At 40.8% G+C, this 17183-nt stretch overlaps 1 protein-coding gene across 6 annotated transcripts in view; it reads left to right on the forward strand.

Moving 5' to 3' along the window:
• The window catches only part of DOCK10 (dedicator of cytokinesis 10), a 143425-nt gene that overhangs the window by 100455 nt on the left and 25787 nt on the right, over positions 1–17183 (forward strand). For all 6 annotated transcript variants that reach the window (XM_086754232.1, XM_086754226.1, XM_086754231.1 and 3 more), the window contains exons 20-33: positions 800–923; positions 1075–1196; positions 1740–1826; positions 2348–2440; positions 3735–3853; positions 6180–6249; positions 8903–9016; positions 10213–10284; positions 10935–11081; positions 12735–12818; positions 14862–14958; positions 15382–15426; positions 15911–16086; positions 16218–16334. In XM_086754232.1, coding sequence (XP_086610358.1) covers positions 800–923; positions 1075–1196; positions 1740–1826; positions 2348–2440; positions 3735–3853; positions 6180–6249; positions 8903–9016; positions 10213–10284; positions 10935–11081; positions 12735–12818; positions 14862–14958; positions 15382–15426; positions 15911–16086; positions 16218–16334 — 1467 coding nt within the window. The remainder of the gene's footprint in view (positions 1–799; positions 924–1074; positions 1197–1739; positions 1827–2347; positions 2441–3734; positions 3854–6179; positions 6250–8902; positions 9017–10212; positions 10285–10934; positions 11082–12734; positions 12819–14861; positions 14959–15381; positions 15427–15910; positions 16087–16217; positions 16335–17183) is intronic.

Raw genomic sequence — 17183 nt, forward strand, 5'->3', positions numbered from 1 at the left:
CTAGTAGAGCAAATGCAGTCTTTAAAAAGAATGTAGTGTGCTGTCAAGAAAGTTGTCTTAGTCTCAGTGTCTGAATGCCCATTTCATAGTTTCTGGTGTTAGATTCTTAGCCATAAGCTGATTTATCAGCAATTTCTAAACCTTACTTTAAGTATAAAATTAGCTTGTATAAACTTTATCGTAGTTCACAGGGGCAGGGCATCATTGTTATTAGTTCCCATTGTAACACGTTTTGATTACTTTGTATTATTATCCCAGTAGGTTAATAATACCTGAACCCCAATCTGTAGGGATTCATGGATGACATGATACAGGATTTAAGGCTGAACAGAAATCATAAATAAAAGTTTGTTTTCATGTCAGCCTTTATTACTTGGTTTTTGCCGTGAAATGATGATGAAGCAGTAGTAGATGTACCATTTTAGTTTTTTGTTTGGTCATCCTGAAAATATGGGAATGGCGATGACTGTTTATGGCTGCTAGAGTACAGGTGATTGCTTCTAAGCAGGGCCTGTCGCTCTTTAGTTCTGTCCTCTTTCGTCTTACGCTCTTTCATCATAAATGGAAATATTCATCCACCAGGTGGAGAGGCAAAAAGCTGTTTTAAGTAGAAGCGATGGATGATCATCCTAAAATTTTTCCTTATGAGAGCATCTATTACCCATGCAAACAAACATGAGGCAGTAAAGGCAGGCTGTTCTTAGACCCCTGTGTAGAGACATCACTCATTTAGACCATCTCTGATGCCTGGTTTAATGGATTTTTAAACTAAAGTGAGGTGTAACGTTTTACATTTCAGGTGAAAATTGAACTTCCCACTCAACTCCATAAGAGACACCACATTCTGTTTTCATTTTATCATGTCACCTGTGACATAAATGCAAAAGCTAATGCCAAAAAGAAAGAGGCTCTGGAAACACCAGGTACCTGTAGTAGAATTACTTTCAATTATAAATATAAATGATGTACGTTCAAATAAGGATTGCAGAATTTCTGGCTGGATTTTATTGTCTTCCTTTGAACTTGAGAAGCTTGTTTTTCCAAAGAGTGATATTAATTTGTTCTTCTGCACAGTGGGATACGCTTGGCTTCCTTTGTTGAAGGACGCCCAGTTAGCCTCCCAAGAACACAACGTGCCAGTGGCGAGCAGCCTGCCTCCCAGTTACTTGAGCCTTCAGGAGCCAACCAGTGGAAAGGTATGGATTCATACTTCCGTGTTACTCAAGTGGCGCAGAGCGTTTGTTTGTAGATGTTTTACATGAGATTAGTTTTGCGTTTGCACTCACCTGGAAGTGTAAATGATAAACAGGGGATCTGTGTCTATGGGAAAAGTGTATTTTATACCTGTGTTCTACAATATCATACCTAACTTCTCCGAAACGTGAATGAGAGTGGTCAAAAAGAGCTCTTCACAAGCTCAGGCCATATGACATTCATTCTCCAGCTGACCTGATTCACAATTGTGATTCATTCCCCAGTTTTGTGCTGCGATATCATATTTTCCCTTTGATCCTGTCCAGTTTGGATGACTTCTGCCTCCTTGTGTTTGTTTTACTGTTGTCATGAGGACGGGGTGGGGCAGTGATCTGGTCCCTTGAATGATAATGTTCTCGGGCTTGTGCTGAAAAGTGAGTTTGTATTGCGATAATTCTGCGGTTGTGAAAGTACAATAGCCAGCACAGTTGCAGACTTCAATAAGTAGGAAATAAATGGGAAAATATTTATTTTTGTTTTAACAGCAGATTGGCTGTGATGTGAAATGGGTCGATAGTGGGAAACCGCTTTTCAAAGTCTCTACTTTTGTTGTTTCCACAGTAAATACTCAGGTGAGCCGAATTTCCTCTTAGCTCTGTTACTTGCTGACAAACAAAAAGTGTCAAGGAATGCCTGAAAGGTGTTTTAAGATCTTGTATGAATTTGTTTCTCTAAGATGTAAAGGTTATTTGCATGTAGAAGGGCAAGATGACAATGATGGAATACATACTTTAGGGAAAATACAGATTATTTAAGGTTATACCAACAGAAAAATCGTAGAATATCAATTTAAACAGCAAGAAAATAAATTGTGAGCACCAGGAAGAAAAAAAAACCTGGCCATTGAAACCCCTTAGATTGTGAGGAAAAAATTAATTGCTCACAACGCTGAAAAAGGAGCGGTCAGAGCACCCAGGAGTAAGTTGTACATAGCAAGCTGTGCTGGCTGAGGGGTTGGGCTGAATAAGTTGAGTCTTGTGTCTGGGGCGGTGGGCACCAAGCGTGTTCTTTGGTCTCGCAGTGATCACTATACCAGTTTATGAATTCTGATCCTTGCTGCAGCACACATTAACGGGAGTGTTTATCATTTTAGGATCCATACCTGAATAACTTTTTCCGTGAGTGCCAAGAAAGGGAAAAGGATCTATCCCAGCCTCCTACCTCAAACTTTATCAGTTCTTGTAAGGTAAAGTAACCTGCAGCACAAGCCGTGCTATAAAACTGTATCTGGGGCTTTCTCTCACCTGCTCCATCACTGCACAGTTCTAACCGTGGCTTAGACTTACCGGGAGGCAGTGGGTCCATGACAACGCCTAGTTAGACCTGCTTGATGTGACAGATGCGTTACTGGTGGTTACTGGTCCCCTATCCCTTCTCATTTAGAGCATGGCTTTAACAAGCAAACAATGATTCTGATGAATTATAGCAGTTCCCTGAGCAAGTCCCTAAAGGTGGTTCCTGCTTTTGTTGACAGATGCAAGTAGACCTGAAAGGGGCTGCTTTGGTTTTAAATACTGTCTTGAGTTAAATAAGTGATTAAGGGATGTTTAAAAAAGTCAAAGCATCAGCATTACTTGGAGGTTTTAGCTCTACAGAATCAAGCCCTTATATATTAATTTTTTTGGAAGCCATTGAGCATACTGGACAAAGTTTAGGAATCCATAAAAGCTTCACAACTTTCTAGATGGTAAGTTAGCTACTAGAATTGAACCGTTCTTTGTTTGCTGTTTGTAGTTTACCTTTTAAAATATTTCAGTAATTTTATTAGAAAATAAAGACAGTGTTGTATGCGACGAGGGATCAACTGTGCAATATAACCAGGGAATAAGTAGTTTTCCTCAGAGTATTTTGCTTTTTTTTATAAATCACGAATACCTTTAAAGAAATTGTGGAATGGTTTGGAAATAACTGAAATGAAAAACTAGGAGGAATTCAAATGAAGTTTTTTTTTTTTTTGTTGTAAGCTCAGTATCCTCCTTGATCAGAGAAGATGATATAATGTCAGTCCAGTCAAGTTAGAGTGTAAATACTACTTTTTGCCTGTGTGCTTTTAACATAAGTATTTTAGCCACGACACGTTCAGTTTATCAGATCTCTGGGTGAAAAGAATGAGTTGTCCTAAAAATATTAGGAAATGCATGTCTTGATAATAATAACAATTAATTTATTTTCTTGCTCTTATGTACGTATCTTTAGTGAAATATGAAAATTGGTTTTGGTTTTGTTTTCTTTTGGGTTTTGTTTGTTTGTTTGTTTTTCCCCCCTTTACGTCAAGGTAGAGCAAAATATCGGCATTCTGAAATCTGGACAACACCTACAATTGTATTGGTGGTCGTATTTAAAACAAACCAGTGCTCTATTTAGTTGTCCTATTTTTCTGCACCGGTGGCTGCACTGCATTTTACCTGCTGAAGCAGGAAAACAGTAACCGGATTTCTTCGCTCACATCGGAAATATCTTCTTTCTTACCTCCATTGCAGAATTTGCTGAGGATTGAGAAGATCCATGTCATTATGAATTTTCTTCCTGTAGTCCTGAATCAGCTCTTGTGGGTTTTGGTGCAAAACAGTGACGATGAAGTTACAACAGCTGTGACCAGGTATCTGAGTATTTTCCACGTGAGGAAAAGAATTCACTCTGGAGTGCAAATGTGGATGTTGGTCCAGTTACAGCTGCTCTTCCAAAGGCTGACTATCACATTTAGACTTTCCTAGATGCGGGCGCCTGCTTCTCCCTAACCAGGGCTCTGCACATAGTGCACAGGAGAGCACAGTGCCGCGTGGCTGACTGATACCACCAGGAAATCATTGACCTCCGCGGACGCGTCTCCATACCCTGAGGCGGTCGTAGCTAAAAGGCTCATTCTTAAGGAGCTGAGTGCTCCCTAACAAAGCTGAATATCAATTTTGGTTTTCTGTTTGGGTCTGAGAATGTGGAGTTCAGCCTAGAAAGAGCTTGGCATTTGCAGCATCCAATGCAGAATCAAATAACCAGGTCACGCTGTTCTGGGGCATTTTTTAATTAGAATATATCAGCAATAACTGAAGAGCAATGGAAGCATTTTCCAGTGAGCAGGCAAACAGCTGGAATGATTTGCTGAGTCTCTCATCCCTCACATAATGAAATTGTCTTTATTGATGCTGTTAATCAGGGCAGCAGGGGAAAAAAAGTACTGGAGAGGTTATTATTGGTCTCTGCAGGAGAGCAGAAAGTTGCATTGCATTTTGTTTTGGCCACAGTGCTGTTTTTGTTGTACTTCTACATGGGGACTACCGCACAACTACTGGGAAAAAGTGACAACTGTCCTCAGCAACCCTGTTAGTCTAATCTGCTGTCAGTATGTTTTCTTTCTTTCCACAGATTGTTCTTCAGAATTAGATCCTGAAGAAAAATTAATTAGGAAAACTTAAAGGAGCAAGGAAGCAGAATTGCTCACCTTAGCCTTGGAAAGCTAGAGTTCCAATGTCCTTTATTGAAGGATCATGGCACCTTGCAGGGCAGAGTCCAGCTTTTCCACACCTAGGCACTAGGATTAGAAGAACCTTTCCTTGTAAACACGTGTGATTTCATCACTGCAGACTGGTTTCAGAGAGAGAGACAGTCAGACCTTTGTTCAGGACACCTTTCTGGCCAACAGATCAGCTGATGGTAAGGCTAGACAGAGAGAATGAAGAATTGTGTCCCAGGCTGGAATGTCAGTATTGGTTAACTGACTGGAAAAGAAATGCTATAGAAGAAGCAGCTGTTTAAAAAAGTAGTTTTAATGATTAGATGGAAAAATGGAAGGTTGTTAGTTTTTTCATGCTTCAGGTTTTGACAATACATCCGCCTGGCCAAAAAAAAAAAAAGAAAATAAGTATTCTCAGTGTTTTTCTTGTATGTGTGGTAGCTTTTGTGCTGGTGGAGCTGATGTCAAGGGGAATACGCGCGTCTGCGGCGTGTGCCATTCATTGATGTGCCCTATATACACACAGTGTGTTTTGTTCTGAATAGCTGGGAGCAGCTCGTGCTGGACATACTGATAGCAACAACAGCAGAATGAGAGCGTGGATTGGCTTATGTGTTGGGGAGAAAACATTATTCCTTTTCTACTTTCTCTGTTATTTACTTGTCTGGGAGCCCAGTTGTGTCATCATTTCTCTGTCTCATCTTTGCCAGAACTCATTTCCATTTCAAATCGGAGCAAAGGCTGAAGGGTCAGAATGGACACAACTGATTTGGTCGTAGCCTTTGTGTTTTACTGCAAGTTTTACTTCTACTAGCAGCAAGAAGTGAGATACATGAAAAATATTGACTTAAAAGAATTACAGAGCCTTTTAATCCAATAGTAAGAATTGGCAGAAAACACTCAAATCACCAAGCTAGTCAAAATGACGACTTATATGTGGACCACGGTCAGGCACACTAGTTAGTTTTGCTGTTACTATGCATACCCCTGAGTCTGAGAGATCGTTTACTCATGTTTGACATTTGAGAATCATGAACTGTTTCTTCCCCATTCTTAAATGTAAAAATAAGATTTTATAATCGCAAAGCCTTTTCTATACTAAATATCCTGAAAAATGAGAAGTCAATGATCAAGAGGAAATCCCATGGTTAAATTGGAGACTTCTTGCTCAGACTTGTGTTTTCCAAAACAGGATGATCTCAGAGATGGCCCAGGTACAAACTGAGGAGAAAGCTTTGCTGAAGCACGCGATCCCAAGTAGTGCCATCTCTTCTGTTAGCAGAGGCTCAGGTGGTGAGAGTGGGTGCTGGCACGACCCAGGCAACTTTCTTCCCAGTTGCTGATCACCAAGCTGACCTGCAGAAGCTCAGAGCATGTGTGGTTGCACCAAGTGTCCGATGTGATGCATCAGATACGCGTTCTCTGCTGTGTGACAGAAAACAGTTCAATTTTTTTTTTCTTTTTTTTTGTCTTTCAGGGTTCTTACTAACATTCTTGCTAAGTGCCATGAAGAACAACTAGACAACTGCATCAATTCTTATGTGACGGTATGGTTACTGTTAAACTGTTAACTATTTTTGGGGGGAAGGGGCTTGGTTTTTGTGGTTTTTTTCCTGTTGTACTTGTTTGTAGCTTCCTCTGCATTTGCATCACAGCTTTCTGCCACTAGTAGGCTGGGTGACACTGGTTAGGAGAATAACATAAGATTTGGAAGAGGCCAAATCAATTCTCCTCTGCCGTTAGTTTCTTGTGTCACCTTGAACAAATTACACTCTCTCTCTGTGCTTTAAGGGCATCATGTAGAGCAGGGATAGATACCATGGAGTGTCCTTCTCCACAAAACGCAGCTGCATGCTGGCAAGCAACCTTCCTACTTGGTTGAGGAGGACAAGGGGCTGCTCATGTTTCCTCTGCATGGTGCAGCTTGCTTTCCACAGGACCTCAAGCTGAGCAAGCAGAGGAGGAGGAAGCTGTAGTGTGCTCTTAACGGGTCCTGGGATGTGGGAGGGACAGTTCTCCGTAGTCGGCTGAGGACTAGAGCTTACATTTTAGAAGGAAGACCCAGGGCAAATGCACTTCCGCTGAGCTTCAAGGAGCACAGACTTAGCGTCAGTCTTTGTGACACAGTGTTAAACTGAGAGTTTCCCACCTTGCAGCGTTTGAGAGGAGGGAAGGGGCCGATAAATACGTGAAAGATCATGAAACTTTGGCTAGATAGATACCAGTGAGAGACATTTAGTGTTGTTTGGTTGGAGTTTGCAGCATTCCTCTGGGCTGTGATGAGATTTATCATTTTAATATCTGGCCACCTCTATTACACATGGGTACAGGGTTGCCCTTGTAGTTGAAAAGGATCCACAAGTGGTAAGTTTTATGGAAGAGGTTCTTCTGGGTGCTCTTCATGGTGCAAGATGGCTGTGTGTTTCTTAGGAACCTCTACCTTTCTAAGTAAGCTTTTAATTATTTACTGAAGTAATGATTTTAGTTTCAAGATCTTGTGTCTGTGTGTGTGCTATTGAACAGAAATTCTTTTCTCCTCTGTGGAGTTCAGATTCTTGCAACTGTTCCCTGTTTTCTCAGCTTTTTCCATCCATTATTGTTTTGAAGAAGAGGGTATATATAGGATACATATGGATATATTCTGTGTATGGAATCTGGCTCTGGGAAAGCTGTACTATTACATTAAAAGCCAAAGGAGTGGCCTCTTTAAAGATGATCTCCTCGTTATCTGTGTCAATTGAATGTCCATTAAATAAGTACGAGTAATGCTGTTGGCCAGCAAGTATCCCATCAATAGCATCTTTGGGTAACAGCTTTATAAGCTAAGAATTCTACAAAGAAGCATGTTTGAGTAGAAGAATACATTAACTGCTGTTACTGGCATTGCCAGAAAAAATAACAGACAAATGAACCTCATTTAAGGGGGTTACACTTTTTGTAGGAATAAAATGAAAGCAAATACATTCCTGGTGAACTCTGAAAGCGCGGCATCAAGAATCAAGAAAATGTGGTAGGAGTTAGGTTACTAAATGGGAAAACTGTTTTGATTTCACTGTTGAGACTGCTGGTTGGTATTTCCACGGTATGGATTTACTTTGTGAAAGTACGTGTTTACAGGTGACGCGTCTCGGCGTCTTAGTAGCCAAATTTTAGTCTCAAGTACTCTGATTTAAGCACAGAGGAATTCTGCTGATGTCCAGCAGAACTGTTCAGGCTCCAAAATAAATAACCTGTGTAACATTTAAATGCAGCTAATTAGATGGGTGCTAACACCTCTCTCCAGAACTTTTCAAAATTGCAATAGACACCTGTTTTGGCTAAATATCTTTGAAGTAACAGGTTATTATTAGGCCACACCAAAAGTCCATTTAGCCTGTTTTCCCATTTCCAGCAGCAGTAACTGTTAATCTCTTTATCCATCTGCAAGGAAATTAGTATCTACTTTAGAAAGGCTCTTTTGGGAATAAGTAAGTTGAGAATTGTGAGTCACTCAGATGCAATAATAATGTGAAATTACACTGACTTAAGTAACTGGACCCAGAAGTGTCAAACTGCGTAAGGAGAAGCTTATGGCATCTGCTCTGGAAACAAGAATGAATACTGATAAGATATTTTCAAGTGATATTCCTTTCTTTTACCTTCCTGCTTGAATTGAAAAGGTATTTCATCCCAGCTGATGCGCTGGAAGAGCTCTTGCTTTAAGGAAGGACTGATGAATCCCAGCACCAAAGTATTAGCTGAAAATGCTGAATAAAACTCATACTGGATTTATGAGTTCTGAGCAACTTGGCAGACAGATTCCTTTCTCAAGGGCTCGATTTCTGGGAGGGGTAGAGTTTTCCCCTTCTATCTACTCCAGTAGGTGCTCTGCGCCTTGACAGGCAGTTTAGAGGTGTCAGGATCTTCTGCCCTACTGAAAAAAATACATGGTAGCACTGATTTTAAGCACAAGTTCCCCTTGGTTCCCATTAAGCTGAAGTCATCAGGAGGTTGTGTTTAAAGGTGGGATTTTTGGAGGAGCAGTGTTGTGCCATTCCTGCTAGGGGAATTAAACGGTGTGTGACTGTATTGTTCAGTCAGGATACTTTGGCAGCAAAGATTGTCAGTTGTTAGTAGTGTATAAATACTTTATCTTCTCCTGTTGAGGTTTTTTATATTTGCTTTAATGTACATTTTGGTAATTTTTATTTTCTTCTTCAGTATGTGTTCAGGACCAAATCATTTGAAGAAAGGACTGTTCACGAGGAGCTGGCCAAGAATATGACTGGTCTTCTGAAGCTAAATGACCAAGTGACAATGAAGCAGGTTTTAAAGGTGAATGATAGTTTGAATTAGCACGTTTGTAGTTTTACTACTGGTTTTATGCCTGGAGCTCGCTTGTCAGATCTCTTTCCCCTCTCCTCTTTCCCTGTGTGAGCTTTGCTCAGGTCACATCCTGCAGCGGTCCAACAGAACAGACTGACCAGTTTCTCAGCATAACATGTTTCTCACACCGGCATGGTTTGCATAATGCAATTCCTCCTTTCTGATACAGCTCAGTCTGAGTCGGAAGCCTAATTCTTACACAATATGATGTGAGCCATTACTTTTAGGATACTTTGTTTTAATTTTTATTTTGGATGATGCAGGGAGAATATTCGTCTGTAGGTAGGCCACTGATGTATGATTTCAGCTGCTGCCTTTGATTGACAGTGAGCAAACTGAGAATGATTGAGGTTTCCTGAGGTTTCTCGTATCAAACCAGTTCTAAGAAATTCATACATGTGCAAGCCCCATCACGGAGCCTGTCGGTTATGGTACAAGAGCTAGCCAGTCCAGCTCAGGAGTTCCCAGTGGCAAAAATATGGTCAACTGTTTAGAGTGAACCAGTTCTGATTCCCCGTGCTGAGCCACTGGAATAGCAAAAATAGGTTGAAAAAAGCAGAAAAGCTGGCCTGTGGGAAACGTAGGCCATGAAGCTTGTGGTGGGGTTTGTTGTGGGATTTGTTTTTGCAATTTGTGAACTTTTTTAGTGTGTTTGTTTCACGTCTCCTGAGATATGTGAGGATACAGATGTTCATCTCTGTCCTACCTGCTCACTATCACAAATGGTATTTTGAAGAACCTCTCCATTTATCTTCTAAACAAGTACCAGCTTATCCTGGGCCAAATTACCAGTATCTGCTGGGACTAACAAAGCAGTTTACTCTCAGCTTCTGTTCTCTGAGGTTCTCTGCATCACTATTCCCTGCCAACAAACAATGAAGACAGTGCTCAGCGGGAATGGAAGGATTGTAGGAGTGGTGTTTGCCACAGTGACAAAGTGCCTGCCATGGCTTGAGCTCTCCTAAGGACATGATCCAGTGTCACTCACATACGTAGCACTTAGGCTCTGTAATGTACTTGTCAGGTAGAGTTTATCATTGTGCATTACTGAGAAATGCAATCCATCTCTAAGGAATGGTAATGCTTCATAAGGTATTTATCAGATAATCGTTTTCCCTAATCTCTTTTTTCCTTCTTTTGAACAGCATTCCTGGTTCTTCTTTGCGGTTATGTTAAAATCAATGGCACAGCACTTGGTTGATACAAACAAAACAAAGGTAAGTGCATACCTAATCTCAGTTAAGTAGGCAATCAGTGTCTCAGGGGAAAATACAAAATGCAGAATCCTGGGAAATACACATATTTGGACATTTCTGCTTGAATAGTAAAAAAAAAAAAATAAATGTTGTTATACTTTATAAAATATTATTTTTACCCACAAAAAGATTACCTTCTAGGCTCAGACCTGTTCTTGCTTGTACAAAACTGGTGGGCCAAAAACGCAGTTGTGTCGGCTTTGTAATGGGTGAGTTAGACTGGAATGAGAATTCTCTCATTTCTGCTGGTCACCTACCAGGTAGTTATGCGAGACAACACATAAATGATCTAGAAACTCTACTTTGGTTTGAGCAAAGCTTAAGCTTTTGAGCATAGTTGGAGATCACTGCTTTTACCTCATTTCTGCCTGATTATCAAAGATGCTCTTAGTATACTCGTGCTGAAACTGAGGATAAGATTTCCTACTTTCTCATGGACCAGATTCCTCCTTTTGGAGTTTATACTCAGAATAGATCCATGGAACTCTGGGAATGTTTTTCTTCTATGTTGAATGACCTGTGTTTTGTTGTCTTTGTTCTCGGCCTGAATGTATTTTCAGGTTTAACGTGCAACATCGTACACTCTCAAGTGATGATCTGTTCCCTTTTAGGTTTCCCGAACTCAGAGGTTTCCAGAATCGTTTCATACTGAGCTGGATACCCTTGTGATGATCTTAGCAGACCATGTTGTTTGGAAGTACAAAGATGCTCTTGAAGAAACCAGGAATGCAAACTACAGCACTGCCAAATTTCTCAAGGTAAGATGATCCATTATTGCCTCGTATGCATTTATTTCCCCATACTTAATGCAAAATCGACACTATCTTAGTCTAGTCCAAGGGAATAAAAACAATTTTGAGTGAATGGTGGCTCAATTTCCAAGTTTAGTGTTGACCTATAGTTCAGTTTTTCTATGCCCTTGGGTCTTTGACAATGCAGAAGCTTTATCTAAGTCTACTTTAAAGCAATTCTGATTCATCTATATCTATTCTCTAAAAGAGCCCAGGTTTTCAAATTTTGCAGATTCTTACATCCCATTAAAATGGGTAAAAAGTTTGGTAAGGATTGAGATCGGAGTTAACAGTTGAGCTGGTATTTTTTCTTTAAATACTATAGCTCTAAATGACTGTGGATGGATTAATATTTCCTAATCACAACCAGAGCGGGCAACTTTTACAAACCAGAATAAGCAACTGGCAAGTGTTATGTGAAATGCTGTAACCTGCCTTTTTAACTCTATAATGCTCTTTCATTTACCAAATATAAGAAAATGCATGTGTGCTTTGGAAGAGTCCCTAAAAGAGGTTGCATGTTAAGGTTTTGTCCTAATATTTCTCAATTGTTTTATTTTCCCAGCATTGAATTAGCTGTGGAGCATGGGAAAACTGCCATTCAATACATAGAATCATAGAATCACAGAACAGTTTGGGTGGGAAGGGACCTTCAAAGCCCACCCAGTCCAGTCCCCTGCCAGGAGCAGGGACATCTCCAACCAGATCAGAGCCCCGGCCAACCTGGCCTGGAATGTTTCCAGGGATAGGGCATCCACCGCCTCTCTGGGCAACCTGGGCCAGGGTTATTTTTGTGTGTTACTCAGCTAAAGGGGGAAGAGAGTAACGTTACATTAGATGATAATGCCATATGGCTGTGTTTTAATTTCTTTTCAAATCTACTCTGCCAGAAGGAATTACACAGTTTGGAGATGATATGGCTTTCTCCAGGCCAGGATTGCAGCAGCCTTGTTTGAACGCCATGTGGCAGAAGGCTTGGGGCTTCGCTAGGTTTGCAGAGTTCAGGAGCACAAGAGAAGTGGGGAATTCAAGACGATATTCCCTGTCTGGTAGGCTGACTCTGCAAGGGAAAAATGTCAGTAATTGTGGCAACAAGGCCCTCAGAAGCCTTTATACCTTCTGGCTGTTGAGCCCCATCAGTCAGCAAGAGCAGCGTTCTCATTGTGAAGTAGTGCAGTGGCGTATTTGCTCCCCGAGAGGTGATGTAGCTCACAGACAGCGAGTATTGTGGCTGGACAGGTTCCTCAAGAGTCATTGCTCTCTCAGTGAAGGAGATGTTCAGGTCAGCTGCGATCACATACCACCTGTAGTGACTGAGTGTTGCAGCACGAGTGACACTCGTTAAATAAGCTTTTTCCTAGTGCACTGTGCACTGCAATAGTTATTTTAGACTGTAGACACAGTGAAAATGAAATGTTTGATCCATTTGTTAATCCTGAAAATAAGTTTAAACATCGAGCTGGATTCACCGGTTCTCTGGTTTTCCTTGCCCTGCTAACTAACGTCGCTTGCCCAGACGATTTGGGTTTCTAGGTGACGCGAGGCAAACAGCCAGGTAAGTGAGGCCATGCACTGCTTTCTTGGTTATAAAACAATAATTCTTTTTTCCCCCTTTCTTAGCGCTGTTTTACATTTATGGATCGTGGATTTGTGTTCAAGATGGTCAACAATTACATAAGTATGTTTGGAACAGGAGACAGCAAGGTATAGTTCTGATTCTTTTTGTTTGTTTTTGATTTTTTCCCAAGTGACTCTCTAGCAGAATATTCTTATATTGAAACTATTTATAATGTGTTCCATGGCTTCACCATGCTCAGAGCTCAAGTCAGTGGACTTTTACTGTAAATATCTGTTAAAACCTCTTGGTTTTGAGCCATCTGTCCTCTTTTCTGGGAGTAAATAGCCATGTCCAAACAACTACTCGCTGAGCTCTGCGACAGCAGGCTCTGCAAGGGCTGCTCAGACCAAAGCATACAGACGGCTGACCAGTCAGAAATTCTTTGAATTTAAGCTTTAATTCCTTAGAGAGTAAACTTGTGGTTTGGCCTATAAATACCAGCAGCAACTGGCAGTAATTTTCTTTGAGGAGATTAAAGAAAGAGCATGTGAACAAGTTACCATTGTGTGAACTCAAGTGAGTTATTTGATATTTACAAAGTAACATCTCAGTTGTTTTGAGTGAATGGTGTGCTCTTGCCTCATGGATGATGCAAGAAAGCCAATCGGCTCCAAATTAATTTATGCTTGCTGGGAGGAAAATTCCCTGCAGCCTGAATTTCTTCTATGATACCTAAATAGTCGGTGATACAGTTTGTACAATAGATTTCAAAATGCAAGAGGTCTCCGCATTACTGAGCTTGACTCCTTTCCTCTTGATCCATCAGGATAAGTGTCAGGCTTTTTCTCTTCCATGACCGGGTTTCTGAGCTGTCATACCTGAGCATGTGAGATGATGAAGAACAGGGTGTATTCAAAATATACATTTCAAATGACTCATCTTTCCCAAAAAAAAAGCTTACAAAACTTTTGTCCATTAACTTTTTATAATTCTGCAGTGGTGCTCTAGGCATTTGTAGGTCATGAATGAGATTACTCCAGGTCTGTTTTGCTTTTTACTAAAACCAACTTCATGCTGCACTCGAGTCTTTCACTTCATCTCTGGAGCAGATGTAGAATGTTAATGTCATAGCCTGAAGTCTCTAATTCTGTAAATAATATGATGCAATCTGGAAAATCTTTCCACATTTCAAACTTCTCTAAATACATTCAACCACAGAAACAGATGTTTAATTAAAAAAGCCAATTAAGGGCTGGTGGAAAAGCCTGAAGTCAATCAGTGCATGTGCATTGCCTACCACCCCGCTTCCCTCCGGAGCCGTTCGCCGGGATGCGGGGAAGCAGGATCACTGCGGAGGCGAGACGGATGTGCCGCTGGAACAGGCTTTCTGTTCCACAGAAATATCCCTTGCAGTGTTTTGACATTTAAACATTGTTTTGAGAAATATTTATTCAAAAGTTGAAATACCTCAGTAGAAATCAGTTCATGGTTGTGTTCCCTCAAAATGTCACAGTTCCTCTTGGGAAACACGTTTCAGGTGCTTCATTTCTTTATTTGCCATTAGACCCTCTGTTGTGTGTGCAGCCGTATAAGGCTTCTTGGGTGGAAGTTATTGAGGAAATAATACCAATATTAGATAATACCCAGATCCCTCGGAGCTGGAACTCACTGGCATCAGTAGAGGGACCGCTATCAATAAGTTTTGGGTCTGGCCTGTGTGACTGAAACTTTGTATTTGGTTGGTCAAAAAAAGAAGAAGAAAAAAAAGAAAGGGGAAAAAAAAGAAAGAGAGAAGAAAGGTATAATAATTATGATGGTCCCAAATTTATGTGAACCGGAGGAGATACTTCACTATGATTATACACTGTAGTATATACCATCAAAAGACCCAGTTTAGCTTTAAATATACCTTAGATATTTAGCTTGGGTCGAGCTTATACTTATCAGCTCATCTTCAATTAAAAATCACAGTTGAGGAATCCAAAAAGCTTGTTTGACTGTGACAAGTTGGATAACGGAGAAGAAAACCAGATGTTTATTATCCCTGCAGCTCAGCGTAACAAGCCGTAAGGTTTCGTTGTTGGGTGTGAGTATGAATTTTGAGGTAGATATAAATAGTAGTGCAGCTCCGTTTTACTGTTTTCCCTGTTTTAATGTGAACTGAGCCATTGCCTCTTGTGATTTTTCAGACTTTACATCAGTTCAAGTTTGACTTTCTCCAAGAAGTCTGTCACCACGAGCACTTTATCCCTCTGTGCCTGCCCATCCGATCTTCAAACATTCCCGGTAAGGCATCGCCCCGGAAGGGTTTCTGTGCAAAGGTGGATGGTCAGGTGGTTCCTCTTGGTTTCTGAGGTGCTGGGGTTTCAGCCCTGGGCACAATTCCCAATTTTGACAGTTTTCTGGGGAGTTCACTTGGGATGTGGTTCTTTAAGTTGCTGAGAGTGGAAGATATCTTCCTGTGGAAGGCAGAGTCATCTCTCTGTGCAGCATCTCTCAAACTTTGTCTCCTTTTTGCTTCAGTTTTCAGCACCAAAAAGCGAGTTCAGTTCTGACACTCATCGGTTTCTTTAACGGCAGAAACTGTTTCATTCAAATTGGAGCCAAATTGAATAGTAATTTTCTAAAAAGCAAATATATTTTTACACTTAATAAGAAAAAAAATTATTATTTTTGCTTAATTTTGTTTTATATTTATGAAAAATGAAGACCCTGTGACGCCTTCCGAATCAACACAGGAGTATCGAACATCAGGTATGAACAGAATGAATAAGAAGTAGACAGAATCGTGCAGCAAGAGCTTTAGGATTTGCTTTGACCACTGCCACGGAGCTGTGGCAAATTTAGGCAAAAATTATTTACCATTTTCAAAAGTGGAATTAGTCCGGATCTCTGTTTTAGCTCTCTTCTAGCTAGAATATGGGAACAACAGTTTGGACTCTGTGCCTCAAAGAAGTGACTGGTCTGATTATGTGCAAAACATTTGAGATTCTCATATGGGAATTTGGATATAAATTGTCTTTCACTATTAAATTGTGAAAACTGCATGATTTTGAGAAATAATATTAGATTGATTAATTCTAGCAAGTGAGGGAGCAGAATGGGGCAGTCAGATCAGGAAATGAAGGCTTAACAGTGGATTAAATCAATGAAAGTTAGTGAAAATTTGGAAAATTGGGGGAGGGGGTGTATGTAACCTATGTATTAATTCAAGCACTTTTGTCCATTCTGTTCCAAGATATTCCAGAGTACACGTTGACCAATGAATTTTGCCGTAAACATTTCCTAATCGGAGTGCTGCTGCGGGAGGTTGGCTTTGCCTTGCAAGAAGACCAAGATATTAGGCACTTGGCTTTGGCTGTGCTTAAAAACTTAATGGCAAAGCATTCATTTGATGATCGATACGCAGAGCCGGTAAAGAAACCATCTTTTCTTTTTTAATTTGCTTATGAGTACAGTAGCTAAATATATATGAAACTTTTTCTTAGTTGCCAATATACATGAATTAATTTCTTCAGGATTATGTTGTATCTGTTATTTTTTAGGCAAAGCAGGCACAGATAGCAAACCTGTACATGCCACTCTATGGAATGCTCTTGGACAATATGCCAAGGATTTACATGAAGGATATGTTCCTTTTCAATATCAATACTTCCAATCAGGTAATTTGTATGATTTTTTGGAATGCTGAAATGATCAAGCTGAGTTCTGGCCCAGTTGATCCAATGGGAAGAGGTCCGAGTTTACGCCGGTCACAAATTAGCTAAGAAAATGCAGTTCTGAAGATGCTGATTTGTTTGCACCTGCAGTTTTTAATTTGGAAGGTCTCAGTTTGCAGAGCACCTGGGAGTCTGTCCTGGCAGGGTAGAGGCTGTGGGTCTGGAACGGACGTAGGACGCTGCCTGTCCTGGGGCTGGAAACTCCAAGTCAGAGGTTTGCAGCCCCAGCGAGTCCATCTCGTGTCTGCCCTGGTGCCACAGGCTGGGAGCTGAACCCTGTCCTCAGGCAGGTCCCTTGGCACAGACTGGGAGACGCTGCCATAAAGAACTTCCATCGCCCACAGATTCTTCATAGGGTCACATCAAGAACCCATAAACAGTTTCACTGGTACGACAGAGGGACCGTGAACCATACCAGGAGGCAGAAGGAACGCGTACAAGTAGCTGAAGGAGGGAAGGGCTACAAAAACATCATAAAACTGCTTTGCCACCACAGAAGATGTCTGCATAAACTGCGTGTGTGGAGGAGCATGTTGGTTTATTTCGTAAAGATTAGATGTTTTATAATCATAGCCCTGCTTTTAAACTAGGAACAGATTTTTGCAGGGGTGTTGGGTCTTTCAGTGCTTCCAGTGAGTGAGCCTGTTTCATCCCATCATTGCTAAGAGCAGTTCATGCTCCTTTCCCAAGGCTGTGCTAAACACAGTTAGACTTGATCTGTCCTTTACAGCTTTGATTACGAGAGGGTTTCATATTACAGGTGATTATGGCAAGCCTTGATCTTTTCAGGCT

This window comes from Chlamydotis macqueenii, chromosome 9 (genome assembly GCF_036417535.1).
Source record: "Chlamydotis macqueenii isolate bChlMac1 chromosome 9, bChlMac1.mat, whole genome shotgun sequence".
NCBI lineage: Eukaryota > Metazoa > Chordata > Aves > Otidiformes > Otididae > Chlamydotis > Chlamydotis macqueenii.